Below are 15993 nucleotides of genomic sequence, written 5' to 3'. Positions count from 1 at the left end.
TTGAGCCTCTAGAGGTCGCAATTATTATCCGATTTGCCTGAAATTTTGTACGACGGATTCTCTCATGACCATTAACATACGTGTTTATTATGGTCTGAATCAGCCTATAGCCCGATAATGCGATCCATGGTGGAGAGTATATAAGATTCGGCCCGGCCGAACTTAGCACGCTTTTACTTGTTTCGTTTTATTTTGGGGTCAGAGCAAATAATTATGTGGCTACACTATGCACTTTATGAAGGTAATACTTGGTGGAGAGTTAAAACAAGTAAAGAGGGTGCAGTATATTTGCTTACATTATGTGATGGGTCTCATATGTTTCAAGGTAAAATATCAATATCTTTTCATATGTTCGTATTGACTAAGATTTACTTGCAAATTTCAATATCATTAGGGGGATATTTGAGGAAGTGTCATGTCACTGTAGAACCCAAAGCGACGTGTATGCGGCGAAACGAATATGACATAAAAATATGATGTCAAGTGTTTGGTGGTCATCCTGTTTCCTAACATAACGACCTATCATGCCAATGAGGATTTTACATGTAGAGTACGAAAGTTGAATTACGGATTCAACTTTCAGAGATATTTACCCCAAAGCAAAATTTCATTCCAAGCGGATAAGAATTGCGCACTCTAGAGGCTCAAGAAGTCAAGACCCAACACCGGTTTATATGGCAGCTATATCAAAACATGAACCGATATGGCCCATTTACAATACTAACCGACCTAAACTGATAAGAAGTATTTGTGCAAAATTTCAAGCGGCTAGCTTTACTCCTTCGGAAGTTAGCGTGCTTTCGACAGACAGATGGACGGATGGACGGACGGACAGACGGACGGACATGGCTAGATCGACATAAAATGTCGCAACGATCAAGAATATATATACTTTATGGGGTCTCAGACGAGTATTTCGAGTAGTTACAAACAGAATGACGAAATTAGTATACCCCCCATCCTATGGTGGAGGGTATAAAAAAACAAGTAAAAAGGCGTTAAGTTCTTTGAATACCCACCACCTCGGGTATATATGTAAACCACCTTCCATCAAAATCCAGTGAAAATTCCATACCTTATGTCCCATAGCAGTTATATCGTAATATGTTCCGATTTGGATCAAATACTAATAAGTACAAGTCATTGTTCCATTGTATATAACAAAATATTGGTCTTTTTAGTAGTTATATCTAAAAATAATCCGATCTATACGACACGGATGTCGAAAAGCATAATATAAGTCAGTGTGTCAAATTTCAGTGCAATCGGATTAAAAATGCGCCTTTTATGCACCAAGACTTCAAATCGAGAGATCAGTCTATATGGCAGCTATATGCAAATCTTGATCGATCTAGACCAAATTGCAGAAATATGTGGAGGGGCTTATCATAACTCTTTGTCCCAAATTTCGGCAACATCGGACAATAAATGCGCTTTTTATGGCCCCAAAACCGAGAGATCGGTCTATATGGCAGCTATATTCAAATCTGGACCGATCTAAGCCAAATTGATGGAGAATGTTGAAGGGCCTAACACAACTCACTGCCCCAATTTGCGCAAAATCGGATAATAAATGTGGCTTTTAAGGGCCTAAAACCCTAAATTGGAGGATCGGTGTATATGGCAGCTATATCCAAATCTGAACCGATCTGAGCCATATTAATGGAGAATGTTGAAGGGCGTAAGACAACGCACTGTCCCAAATTTCAGCAAAATCGGATAATAAATGTAGCCTTTATGGGCTTATCACCCTAAATCGGAGGATCGGTCTATATGGCAGCTATATCCAAATCTGAACCGATCTGGGCCAAATTGACGAAGAACGTTGGAGGGTCTAACACAACTCCATGCCCCAAATTTCAGCAAGATCGGATAATAAAAGTGGCTTTTATGGCCTTAGACCCTAAATTGGAGGTAAATTGGAGGATCGGTCTATATGGCAGCTATATCCAAATCTGAACCGATCTAAACCATATTAACAGAAGATATCGAAGGGCCTAAGACAACTCACTGTCTCAAATTTCAGCAAAATCTGATAATAAATTTGGCTTTTATGGGCCTAAGACCCTAAATTGAAGGATCGGTCTATATGGCAGCTATATCCAAATCTGGACCGATCTAAGCCATATTAACGGAGGATGTTGAAAGGCCTAACACAACTCACTGTTTCAAATTTCAGCAAAATCGGATAATAAATGTGGCTTTTATTGGCCTAAGACCCTAAATCGGCGGATCGGTCTATATGGGGGCTATATCAAGATATAGTCCGATATAGCCCATCTTCGAACTTGACCTGCTTATGGACAAAACAAGAATCTGTGCAAAGTTTCAGTTCAAAATCTTTTTTTTTTTTTTGAAGACTGTAGCGTGATTTTAACAGACAGACGGTCAGACGGACGGACATGTCTAGATCGTCCTAGATTTATACGCTGATCAAGAATATATATACTTTATAGGGTCGGAAATGGATATTTCGATGCGTTGCAAATGGAATGACAAAATGAGTATAACCCCATCCGTCGGTGGTGGGTATAAAACTTTTTGGGCTGAATGCTTGTGCGGCTGCACAATCTAGCTTTCTGAAATGTGCACTGCGTTCAACCGAAAGGTAGTGGTAAGTTGTGTATGCCAACAATGTGGAGTATATTTGAAGTCAAGATACACCCATGAGACCTGGAAGTTTAGATTATAAATATAAGTACACTTTTATTCTGTGCATTGTAGAAGACACATGGTGCTTGGGTGGGCTAGTTACTGTTATTTGAATGATAAGTCGTGACTGATACGAGCGGTGAAGCCTGTGGTTAAGTCAACACCAACAAAGCGATAAAACTATTTAAGTTTATATTGGACCACATAAGTAAACTTTTATTCTCTGCATTGTAGAAGGCACAGCGTGCTTGGGTGGGCTAGTTACTGTTATTTGTTGATTTCTATTTTAATGAAGAGTATTATTGAAAATGAATATAAAAAGTGATACAACTCCATTGTTTAAGAATTACTACTAAAGTTGGCAAAACTCTTTAAATAAATCTCATAATAGAATGCTTTACCATGATATACCATTAACCAGGACCATGTTCATTTAATCCATTACTCATTCGCAAACATTTGAAGCTTTGTAAAACTATTAAAATGCAAATACATTTGCCCCCACAAAGCAAAAAAGAAAAGAATAATAAAAGTGAAAAAAATGTCATTAAACTGATATGGGAAGCCAGTCATAACACTAAAATATGTCATTATGCTCTGGCAATGAGAAAACCACAATTTCATGCTGACATACATATGTATGTATGTATATCTGCACAAGAACTAAATACAATTGCAGCACATGTAGAACGAACTTACATTATGACTAGAATCGGCAATCTGTTTCAATCCGACTGACAAATTTCTCAATTTGCCGGTGTTCAGGGACAAACGTGACAGCAATGGCTTGGCCAGACCATTGCGTTGTGCATCCGCTAGATCCTTGGCGTTGGCCTCCAGAATGAACGACTCACGGCTCACCAATAAATCAGCCAAAGTGTTAACAGCGCTGGCCCTTTGCTGGGGTGTCAAGCTTTGTAACTGACGGCTGCCAATGCGTGCTACAGCATTCGGACAAGATGCAGTATGAATACCAAAACACGGCGAAGACATCCAGAATTCGTTCAAATGCAGCATGAAAGTAGAAAGGAAACAAAAAAGAAAAAATAAAATACATGAAAGTAGTATAAAAAATTTTGCAATTTTATAATTTTTAGTCTTCAGTTTTTAGTTTGCTCTTATGGCATTTGAATATAAATGTTATTTCAGATGTTGGTAAATGATACGACAACGCATCCAAGATCAAGTGCTGCAAAGCATTTAAAATAAAAATTTATAACCATTAAACTTGAAAGCGCAACAAAAGTCTCATCTTGCACTCAAGGACAAACATAAATTTAATTGGAAAGTAATTTATGGTCCAACATTAATGGCAAGGATGCATCACAAATGGATATCACTTCCAACAACTGTGCTAAGTATGGTTCAAATCTGCCATATATATAGCTGTCATATAAACCGATCTTGGGTCTTGATTTCTTGAACTTTTAGAGGGCGCAATTCTTATCCTATTAAGCGGAAATTTTGAAGAAAGAATTTTGTTATGACTTCCAACAAATGTGCTAAGTATGGTGCAAATCGCTACATAACCTGACATAGCTGCCATATAAACCGGAATCTGGAATCTTGACTTCTTCAGCCTCTAGAGGGCGCAATTCTCATCCGATTTGGCAGAAATTTTGAGCAACTGCTTTTCCTATGACATTAAATATACTTGCCCAATTTGGTCTGAATCGATCCATAGCCTGATACAGCTCCCATATGAACCGATCATCCGATTTTGCTTCTCGAGCCCCTAAAAGGCGCAATTCTTATCCGAATGGACTGAAATATTACACAATGATTTTTACAATGTTCAGCATTCATTTCATGTATGGTCTGAATCGGACTTTAACTTGATAAAGCTCCAATAGCATAACAGTTTTAATTCATTATTCTCTGTTTGTCTAAAAAGAGATACCGCGCAAAGAACTCGACAAATGCGAACCATGGTGGAGCGTATATAAGATTCGGCCCGGCCGAATTTAGCACACTCTTACTTGTTTCATAAACATTGGTGTCAAATGTTCGGCCCTGCTGAACTTTTTGACATTGAAATAAGCTACACACCAGAAATAATTATTTTGAACCCCTAGTCTTCTAGTATGTTTTTCAATCAGGAATGATAAGTCGTGACTGATACGAGCGGTGAAGCCTGTGGTTAAGTCAACACGAACAAAGCGATAAAACTATTTAAGTTTATATTGACCCACATAATCTTTTAGCATTTATTTTGAGTTCATAACAAGTAAAAAGGTGTTAAGTTCGGCCGGGCCGAACTTTGGATACCCACCACCTCGGGTATATATGTAAACCACCTTTCATCAAAATCCTGTGAAAATTGCTTGCCTTATGTCCCATAGCAGTTATATCGAAATATGTTCCCATTTGGACCAAATAGTAATAAGTACGAGTCATTGTTCAACAAAATATTGGTCTTTTTAGTAGCCATATCTAAAAATAAACCAATCTGAACTATATGCGACACGAATGTCGAAGAGCCTAACATAAGCAACTGTGTCAAATTTCAGTGGCATAGGATTATAAATGCGCCTTTTATGGGGCCAAGACTTTAAATCGAGATATCGGTCTATATGGCAGCTATATCCAAATGTGAACGGATTTGGCCCATAATGCAGTAGTATGTCAAGGGGTTTAACTTAACTCACTGTCCCAATTTTCGATGACATCGGACAATAACTGCGCATTTTATGGGCCTAAGACCCTAAATCGGAGGATCGGTCTATACGGCAGCTATATCCAAATCTGTAACGATCTGAGCTATTGGCGAAGGATGTCGAAGGGCCTAACACAACTCACTGCTTCAAATTTCAGCAAAATCGGATAATAAATGTGACTTTTATGGGCCTAAGACCCTAAATCGAAGGATCGGTCTATATGGCAGCTAAATCCAAATCAAGACCGATCTGGGCAAAATTGGCGAAGGATGTCGAAGGACGTAAAACAATCCACTTTCCCAAAATCGGATAATAAATGTGGCTCTTATGGGCCTAAGACCCTAAATGGGAGGATTGGTCTATATGGCAGCTATATCCAAATCTGGACCGATCTGAGCCAAATTGACGAGGGTTTTGCCGAAGGACTTAACACAACTCACTGTCCCAAATTTCAGCAAAATCGGATAATAAATGTGGCTTTTAAGGGCCAAAGACCCTAAATCGGCGGATCGGTCTATATGGGGGCTATATCAAGATATAGTCCGATATAGCCCATCTTCGAACTTAACCTGCTTATGGATAAAAAAAAGATCTGTGCAAAGTTTCAGCTCAATATCTCCATTTTTGAAGACTGTAGCGTGATTTCAACAGACAGACGGACAGACGGACAGACGGACGGACATGTCTAGATTGTCTTAGATTTTTACGCTGATCAAGAATATATATACTTTATAGGGTCGGAAATGGATATTTCAATGTGTTGCAAACGGAATGACAAAATGAATATACCCCCATCCTTCGGTGGTTGGTATAAAAACGTTCTGCAAAGATTTGATGGCTGTCTGAGACGATTGTTATTTCGCTCCTGTTTTTCTGTAACTCGTAAGAGGTCATTATTTTTGGACGAAAAATGTAAGTCACCCAAAGATAGCTATGATAGTGGTATTCATTAGGCGGTTGCTGATCTGCTTCTGTTTCCAGTGGAGCGGCAGATCTAGACTGGTGGAGTGACTGTTTCAAGCTCCACAAGCCGACCGACGGACAGCAGGGGCTTTTGACGAAGACACCTGGATGGAGTCTTAAGGTCAAGGCCTAATTTGCCCCGGCAAAGCAACTGGCTCTTTAAGAGGTTGGAATAATAAAAGACGCATCGCTCTCAGGTTTATTGAGAGGCTTGGTGCGAATGATCCTAAGACTCTCACTAATAGGGAGAGAGACTGCCTAAATTGGGCTCGGGGAGTCGCTGCACAGGCCATTCCAAGGACTACATGCCTAGGATTCCCTCAGATCCTAAATCCAAGTCTGAAGATGTTGTATTCTACGGATTCTACAAGTTGATACTGAAGGTCTATAGACGCGGGGGTGTTGGGAATACAGGAGACGACTGAGCAGTTGTTGCTGAACACGTGCCTGAGGAACCATCGAACACATCGCTAAAGTCTGGCAATACGCCAGAAAATACCCCTGCCACAATCGAGACAGGAGGGACGGCATCGAAACGGGACCCGATAACTCTGTGTGGGTGGGTCATCCGGTTGGACTGAGCTAAAGCTGTGCGCCAGCGGGGAAGGACGGAACTCACAAAATACTTTGACCGCAGCAGCTAGTAAAGCATCTAAGAAAGTATAGTCCACACCGCAAGTATCCAGTGTCCTGAGGAAGAGTGGTTCCACTGCCCTCTCACTTGCCCCTGAATGCGTACGAAAGCTCATCATGACAAGATCTAACGAATCTTGTGAGGATGAACTCCTGGCGGAATCAGAAGACGAGGCTAACACAACAGTGGTGGAAGTTCTGAATCCTGACGATGGTCCGGTTTCTACAGATATATCTCCACAACTGTAAAGCCGCTTCGGCGGCACTAAAGTTCATCCTGATGACAGGGGGATTTGATGTTGTTCTTATCCAGCCTGTGTTCTTGCAAAGGGTAGTCTAAATGTTTTTCTTCATCCGTCGCTAAGCACTGAAGATTTAGTAGTAGCCAGCCTTCAAATAAATAAGTCTAATTATTGGCTGGCTCCCCTATACATTTCACACGATTCAGAGAAGTCGCCTTCAAACCTTAAGTTGCTGGTTGAAGCCCCTTCTGTAGGGAAGATGCTAATGCACATCACAAGATATGCGGAAGCTCGGATGTCAACGAAAGGGTGAGCTGCAATCTAGCGATTTGTAATAACGAGTATAAACCGACCTTTGTTACCAGGAACAGGCAGGATGTACTAGATGTTACATTTGTATCGGAAGACATAAGCGGAAGAATATGCGACTGGGATGTGTTGGATGACCACAGCTTCTCTCATCTTCGTTAAATTAGTTGCAGCCTTGAAGAAAATACTGCAGAAGTAGTCCCTCGGCTAAACAGAAAAAAGGCGGATTGGGATAAATTTCGGCACAAATTCTGCACGTCTATCCCTTTAAGACCAGAAATGGAAGTGGAAACTACGGAGGATATAGACATAATGCTCAAGCGGATCACAAAGGTCCTGAATGACTCGCTTGTGTCACCATGTCCTAATCCAAAGCCAATGGACAAACAGCGACCGCCATGGTGTACCCCAGAGCTGGTTGGTCTTTGGACTGCATAAAACTCTTCAACAGAACGAAAGCTACAAGAGCTCCACACGATTGGGACATCTATAAGGCTGAGCTTAGAAAATATAAGAGCGAGCTGAAAAAGACTCATAAAAAATAGTGGGTAGAAATCTGCGGCTCCGTGGAGGATACATCTAGGCCTCTAGGCTAAGGAAGATTCTGTCCTAGATACCTATTACGGTGGGGTATATTCAGAAGTCAGAGAATGTATGTATTGTCTAGTGAGGAAACATTAGAACTACTCCTTGATACACATTTCCCGGAAAATACTCCAACGGACAACGAGATGCCAGAAGAGGGTGTCACTGGTATGCATTCGTCGGAGGTTTTAGGAAAACTGTGTCTGAGCCGAAAATCCTTTGATCGATAGAAAGTTTCGACTCCTTTAAGTCCCCAGGCTCGATGATGTATCACCCGTTCAATTACAAGCTGTATCTGATAGACTGGTTCCTTGGCTTAGGAGGATATACTCTGCTTGTATCAGAATGTCATATATAACTGTGGGATGGAGGGACACTAAGGTAATTTTCATTCCGAATGCAGGAAAACCCTACCACACGAAGGCGAAGGATTTTCATCCTATTAGTCTGTCATCCTTTATGCCCAAGACTCTTGAGAGGTTGATAGAAACATGTCTTAGGGCAAAGATCCCTGAAGATCGCCTGTCTCGGCAGCAACAAGCATATAGTTAAGGAAAATTCACTGAAACAGCCGTTCACGATCTAGTCGGCTACATAGAGGGTTCTCTCGCTGCCAGGAATATACAATGGTACTATTTCTTGAAATTGAATGTGCCGACTTCAATCATATAGGAGTTGGAGTTTCTAGGCTTTAACTCAACCGTAAGAAAGTTTATTAATAACTTACTTACTTTAAGATGCATTACGGCAGGCTTGAGATCTGTGGACCTAAAAAGATGGGTCAGCAGAGAAACACCTCAAGGAGATGTACTGTCTCCTCTACTTTGGGATATAGCTTTTAACAATATTTTATTGTCTCTGAAAGAAAAAAACGTAAAAGTGGTCGCGTATGTTGATGAAGTGGCAATTGCGATTAGAGGAAAGTTTCCCAGCACTCTAAGAGATATACTTCAGGAAGCTCTACGTGCAACAGCGAAGTGCGCTACCAAAATTGGAGATACAAGTTACCTACAGTGGCAGCTGTCTACCTGGAGGGAGAGAGTGTTCCATTTACAGAAAGCACAATACACCTAGGTGTTTTGCTGAACAGGAAATTAAACTTTTTTTTTTTTTTTATTTAATTAATAGATGAGTTTACAAATTGCTTATGTTACTTCCTCGATAAATTATATATAAATGATTCGTATTCTACATCTATGTTTGGCTTAGCGATTTGCTGTTTGCCATTTTCTCATATTAAGTTATACAATAAAAAGAATTCATATGTGATTAGATATTGTATTCATTTAGAATTAATTTTCTATATTTACAACTTGCAATAATATATTTGTACAGTGAAAGAAAATTCGTGCCATTTAGTATCTGAATAACTTCACTCTCTTCAAGAACACGCTTGCCAAAAAATATTGTTCTGTATTCTGCTAAAATAGGGCAAGCTCCAATAAAATGTAATGTGTCTTCGGGCTGGTTTAAATTACAAATTGAACAAAATACATTTGAGTTATTTCTTCCAGTGAAATGTTTGGCATTCAAGTCAAGCAGGCCACCTCTAGCTTTTATAATCAAACCTGTTGCATATGCAGATAGATCTGCAGTACAAGAAGGGATTTGACTGTATTGTAAGCAAGAATAAAGATCATGGAATTGCGAGTTATTTGCACTGCTACAAAAATCATTACGTTCGTGAGTACTCAAATTGTCAATAATCTCCTTCCAATAATAACAAACGGGGACGTTATGATTGGGAGGAAAGTATTGTATCTTTTCGCATATATTTGACCATTCTTTCGCTCAATATATTTTCAACTCCAAAACTTTTTCTGCAAGTACTCGTGGCAATCTGTGTGATCCTAAACGCAGAACTCTGCTGACATAACAAAAATGATTCTTTAACGTAGACATATATAAAGTGGGTAGACCAGTTTCTAAGTGTATGATATAGTTTGGCGTATTATTTGGAAGGTACAACATTTTTTTAATGAAAAATCTTAGCAGTTTCTCCACACATTCATATTTCTGGAAACCCCATATTTGTGATGCATAAAACATTATTGATCTAGAGCATGCTGTGAAAATCTTCAATTTATTACTTTTCGATATTCTAGGTTGGGCTAAATATTTCGACCATGTAGAATTTATAGCCATCTTGGAAGACAAAAGTTTAGTCTGTAAGTGAGTATTGAATGATAAATTGTATGCAAGTTCAACTCCAAGATAGGTGTATCGGTTTACAATCTCAATCTCTTGATTATCATAATACCATTTCAGACCTGACTTTATTCGACTACCTCTACGAAAAACAAGTATCTTCGATTTCAATAAGTTGACTTTCAAACGCCATTTAGTGCAATACCCTTGCAAAGAGTTTATCATCGTTTGTAAACCATTGGGGGAATCAGATAGAATTACTATGTCATCTGCGTAAAGTAATACTTTAATATTACAACCTGCGACACTGACTCCACCCGGTAATTCGTCTGGTAGATCGTTGATGTATAATGAAAACAGTGTCGGACTTAGAATACATCCCTGTTTCACACCCGAATTTACGCTAAATGCCTTCGAAAAACTGCAACCGTCCCAAATCTTTGTAGTTGTATTATTATACAGACCTTGTAATATTTTTATTACCTTCGTAGATAAACCCATACCTGATAATTTGTAAAAAAGGCTGTTTCTAGGTATCAAATCGAATGCTGTCGAAAAATCGACGAAAAAACTATAAGTGGGCTTATATACAGTATTCACAAGGTTAAAAATGTTATCCACCGTTGAATATTCCTTTCTAAAACCTGCTTGAAATTCGTTAAGGATATTTTCACGTTCCAGCCAACCTGTAATACGATTTAATAGGATGGTATTGAAAATTTTCGAAATTGTATCCATGAGCGATAATCCTCTATAATTTGAAGCAATGTTAGGATCGCCTTTTTTAAAAAGGGGAATCAATATAGATTGTGTGAAAGATATTGGTATATCCACATGTAAAAAAATCCTATTAAAAATAAGGAGAACATTCTTCAAAAAATTATGGGGAGCATATTTATAAAACTCGTAGGGTATGCCGTCCTGCCCTGGAGACTTGTTTGTTTTCAGCTTTTTAATGACATTGAGTAATTCGACGAATTCTATAGGGGAATCTAGAAAGGGGTCCCATAAAAAGGGTATACACCAGCTCACTGCTTGCTCCTCATCCGTATACTGCAAAATCTGTTCAAAGTGGCATCTGAACTGGTCTGCATTAAGATTACCTCTGTGGGAGGCAGAAGGGGTTTTTAACGATTTGGACAGAGCCCACCAGTCCTTACTACAGTTTATATAGTCTAATTTTCTCAGATTATTATTATAATACGCCTGTTTTCTCTTACTGCATAGAGACCGAAACTTAGCCCTTGATAAAAAATAACGCCTTCGATTTATCAGTGTATGTGAACGTCTGTACATTCTCAAATTCTTCATCATGCTTGCCCGCAAACGAAAACACCCCCAATCGAACCATTTCTGCCTCGGCTCAAAAACAGATTTTCTCTCCTTTACTACGTTCGATTGTTTTATTTTAGATATAACCGTGTCAATCATGTCTATTGCTAGTAAGTCGGCAGAAAAATGGGAACCATTACACAGTGTTGTGAGGTTTTGCCTATACTGAATCTTAAACTTGTCCTTCCAATGTAGTTTGCATATAGACACCCTTTCATTATCACTCGTCCGACATTGATTTGGTACCTTGATCTCTAAGTGTAAGGGCATATGGTCCGAAAAAATTTTCATATCTATACTAAAATCTTCAACGTATCTCAAAAAGCTGTGGGAGCATATATTGTAGTCTATTACAGAGCTACCCATTATTCCACAAAAGCTAAAATTTCCTTCTGTATCACCAGTTGTTCTACCATTCAAAACAATACCCCCTATATCCTCAATAATTTGCAACAACTTTCTGCCATTTGTGTTTATAGTGTTATCCTTTGATCTACGACGACCACTTATATATGCAAAGTCTTCAAAAAATCTGTTTTCCATTAACTGTTCTTCACCTATTCTTGCGTTTAGATCACCCAAAATGCAGAAATTTTCCGGATTGATTTCTTTTAAAAATGTTTCAAAGCTTTCTGCCTCTGTTTTCCATTTTGTGCAATTTAAATATGATGGAATCAAATAGAAAACGCTCCCATTAAGGTTGGTACATAAAACGGTAACATTGTGAATCGTAGCGAATTCGAGTTTAAACTTTCTTTTAATATCTTTTTTAAAACCATACAAGCAACCACCACTTGCACGGCCAGATCTATGTATTCTTGTTGCTTCGACCCAGTGTATATAATAATCTTTAAAAAAAGTTGAAAAATATGATATTTTACTTGCTTCCACATGGGTTTCGAAAAGAAAAAATATCTCAAATTTATTTAAATATGTTAAAAAATTTCCAAAATTAAGTGCTTTTTGAAGGTTAGAGACATTGTATGATAGTAAATGGCACGATTCGAGTTGCTATTGAGAGGCTGGTTTATAGGTAACAGTATCGTTATTGTAACTATCTCTAGAAATAATATCATACACATTTTCGCCAATGATTTCCTTCAAAAAGGCGGCATCACATTCCGAGGCAGCAATAATTTTTCCCTGAGACCAATTGAAGCGTTTTTCATTGATATAAATGGAAAATTCGGCCAATCGTACATTTACATTAATTCTTTTGTTTAATACTTCATTTTTCAACTTTCTCATGTTGTATCGTATGCTTTGCTCGCTTTCTGTATAATCTCGCTGGATAAAAATATTCTTCCCATTTAAATTTCTTTTAGCCGATAACACTTTTTGAGTTTGGATACACGAGCCCAATGTAAAAATAAAAAGCCTTCCTGATCCAACCATTCTAGTTGTAACCACATCCACATCCACATTCATAATTTCAGTACAAATTTTAGTGAACTCTTTTTTCGCAAGTAAAGAGGATGTGCAAGTTAAACCACTGACCACAACATTTGATGAACGTGACCTTCGATCAATTATTTCCAAGCGAGACGTTAACTTTTTCATTTCTTCTTTAAGTTGTATGTTTTCTTGCTGTAACTCTCGTATTTCATTTCTCATTTCAATCAAGTCTTCTTTTTTTGCGACATCCTTTAACTTCTCGTCCAACATTTCACCCAATTTGTCCCAGGAAAACACATCTTTTGCATTGGAACTCATATTGATGTATGGAATACGCTTTTTCGGAGTGCTATCTGTTATTTCTGGTGATGTCGACTGTAACGGTCGCTTTGCACTCATTTATTAAAAAATTGTAGCATATCTTTAGGAGGAAAGTAAATGAACAACGTCAGTGTTGAAAAACGCACTAAAACACAGTTTACTTATCGATAACACTTTTTCACCATCAGCTGTTGATTTGTTATTGAAATTAAACTTTAAGTCCAAGATTTTGGAAAGGGAAAGAAAGGCAACTCTGGTGGACGGAACTTCAAAAGTCCACCTACTGTTCAATAGTCAACCGAATCCAAAGGACGGCTTGTTTGTGCATCACAGCCGCACTGAGGACGACACCATCTGATGCATTGAATTAATGCTACATATAATGCTTCTGGACATTGTGGCTACAGAAATTGCTGCGACCACTGCCGTGAGGCTATGGGAGCTTTCCCTTTGGTCATGTGGCGGCTACGGACACTGTGTTATCCTTGATACAATATCCGATGTTCCTATAAGTGTGGATTACACCCTATCTGAGTTCTTTTTTGATAATAAGTACCGTCCCACTGCAAGACAGAAATAGTTTCTGATAGAACCAGTTAGAACTATGAAATGCGCGGTAATAGAAGTTGAATAGATTTCTATACGCATGGTTCCAAACTAGACGGCCAGGTGGACTTTGGGGTGTGCTCTAAAAATTTAAAACTGATCATAACGAAGAAGATACCTTCCGCTGCAGTGTGTAGCAAGCGGTGATCCCTGCCATTAAGGAGGTGACTTTGGGGTGTACTCTAAAAATTTAAAACTGATCATAACGAAGAGGATACCTTCCGCTGCAGTGTGTAGCAAGCGGTGATCCCTGCCATAAGGAGGTGGTCTGCTGTCGCAGATCTCTCAACGAGAATTCAAAATTCGCCTGTTCTGGGTGCCGGGCCACAAAGATATCCCAGGGAATTGTAAAGCGGACGAGCTTACGAGACTAGGAACTACCTTACACATTCCAGGGATACTGGAATATGTGGGTATGCCTCTAACGACATGTAAGCAAAATTTGTAAGACCAGGCCTGAAGGACAACGAAGAGAGATGGTCACAAGAGGGGGCTGTGAGCATTCCAAAACTATGTGGCCTAATCTAGACTTGAAGTTTGCCACCAACGACTAAAGCAGAAGCTATGAGAACATCGAACACTAGAAGTAAGAAGGAGTTCCACTAAAGGTTCTCATTTCTTTGAGAACCTGTCTGCTTTAGCGGATGTGAACATTCGCAAGTTGCTGGTATTTTTTAAGCAATCTGGATGGTTTTACTGTAGGATCTAGAAGGCATCTTCCTTCTCCTGTTCTTGTGGTATCACAATTGACGAAAACGTATAAGTGAGTCTGATGGCAGACTGCCTCTTAAACCTATCCTTACTTATCTGAGAAGATATTTGTGTCATCCGTTGTTAAGACAATATATATTAAACATTCCATCACTTCTTTATTTGCAAAGATCTTAATGCATACTATGGTGATCGGGAAACCTTCTCCATGTACCGAGTCATTTTCTTAATATTCACCTAGAAGTATTAAGTTAATTACATCAGATGTAGCATTAAATTCATTGCATCAAACTATTGATATTTGTTCCATTTTATAAATTCGATATTTTTCTTCTTAACTATCGATAGTATCAACAAATCTGATAAATATATTATAAAATATCCGTATTTTCAAAGAAAAATTGTGAAAACGCGTTAGTTCGCCCGTGCGGAGCTTTGTATACCCATTACATACCTGTTCACCTTCACAAGGGCCAATCAGTTATACTAGAGCTATGTATATTTGAGAGATTGATTGAAGAGTCTTCGTTCAAGGTTGGACCTAACACTATAATCCAAAATCGGAATTTCCCACACCTTCATTATTATTATTAAACAAGTAAAAGCGTGCTAAGTTTGCCCGAGCCGAATCTTATATACCCTCCACCATAGATCAATTTGTCGAGTTCTTTTCCCGACATCTCTGCTTAGGCAAAAAATGATATAAGAAAAGATTTGCTCTGCTATTAGAGCGATATCAAGATATGATCCGGTTTAGACCACAATTAAATTATATGTTGGAGACCTGTGTAAAATGTCAGCCAATTCGAATAAGAATTGTGCCCTTTGGGGGCTCAAGAAGTAAAAAAGAGAGATCGATTTATATGGGAGCTGTATCGGGCTATCGACCGATTCAGACCATAATAAACACGTATGTTGATGGTCATGAGAGGATCCGTTGTACAAAATTTCAGGAAAATCGGATAATAATTGCGACCTCCAGAGGTTCAAGAGGACAAGATCCCAGATCGGTTTATATGACAGCTATATCAAGTTTGAACCAAATTGAATCATACTTAGTTGTTGGATATCATAACAAAACACGTCGAGCAAAATTTCATTCCAATCGGGTAAGAATTGCGCTCTCTAGAGGCTCAAGAAGTCAAGACCCAAGATCGGTTTATATGGCAGCTATACCAGGTTATGAACCGATTTGAACCATACTTGGCATAGTTGTTGGATATCATAACGTCGTGCAAAATTTCATTCAAATTGGATAAGAATTGCGCCCTCTAGAGGCTCAAGAAGTCAAGACCACGATCGGTTTATACGGCAGCTATATCAAAACATGGACCGATATGGCCTATTTGCAATACCAACCGACCTACACTAATAAAAAGTATTTGTGCAAAATTTCAAGCGGCTAGCTTTTCCCCTGCTTTCGACAGACAGACGGATGG

General features: G+C 38.8%; 1 protein-coding gene across 1 annotated transcript in view; it reads right to left on the bottom strand.

Annotated features, from left to right (window-relative positions):
* Window positions 1-15993, bottom strand: part of LOC106092402 (delta-1-pyrroline-5-carboxylate synthase) — a 336045-nt gene that overhangs the window by 72389 nt on the left and 247663 nt on the right. The window contains exon 8 of the mRNA XM_059361090.1: window positions 3352-3593. Within this exon, the coding sequence (XP_059217073.1) occupies window positions 3352-3593 (242 nt within the window). The remainder of the gene's footprint in view (window positions 1-3351; window positions 3594-15993) is intronic.

The sequence above is a fragment of the Stomoxys calcitrans genome, chromosome 1 (genome assembly GCF_963082655.1).
Source record: "Stomoxys calcitrans chromosome 1, idStoCalc2.1, whole genome shotgun sequence".
Lineage (NCBI taxonomy): Eukaryota > Metazoa > Arthropoda > Insecta > Diptera > Muscidae > Stomoxys > Stomoxys calcitrans.
This window is presented reverse-complemented; position numbering and strand designations above follow the sequence as displayed.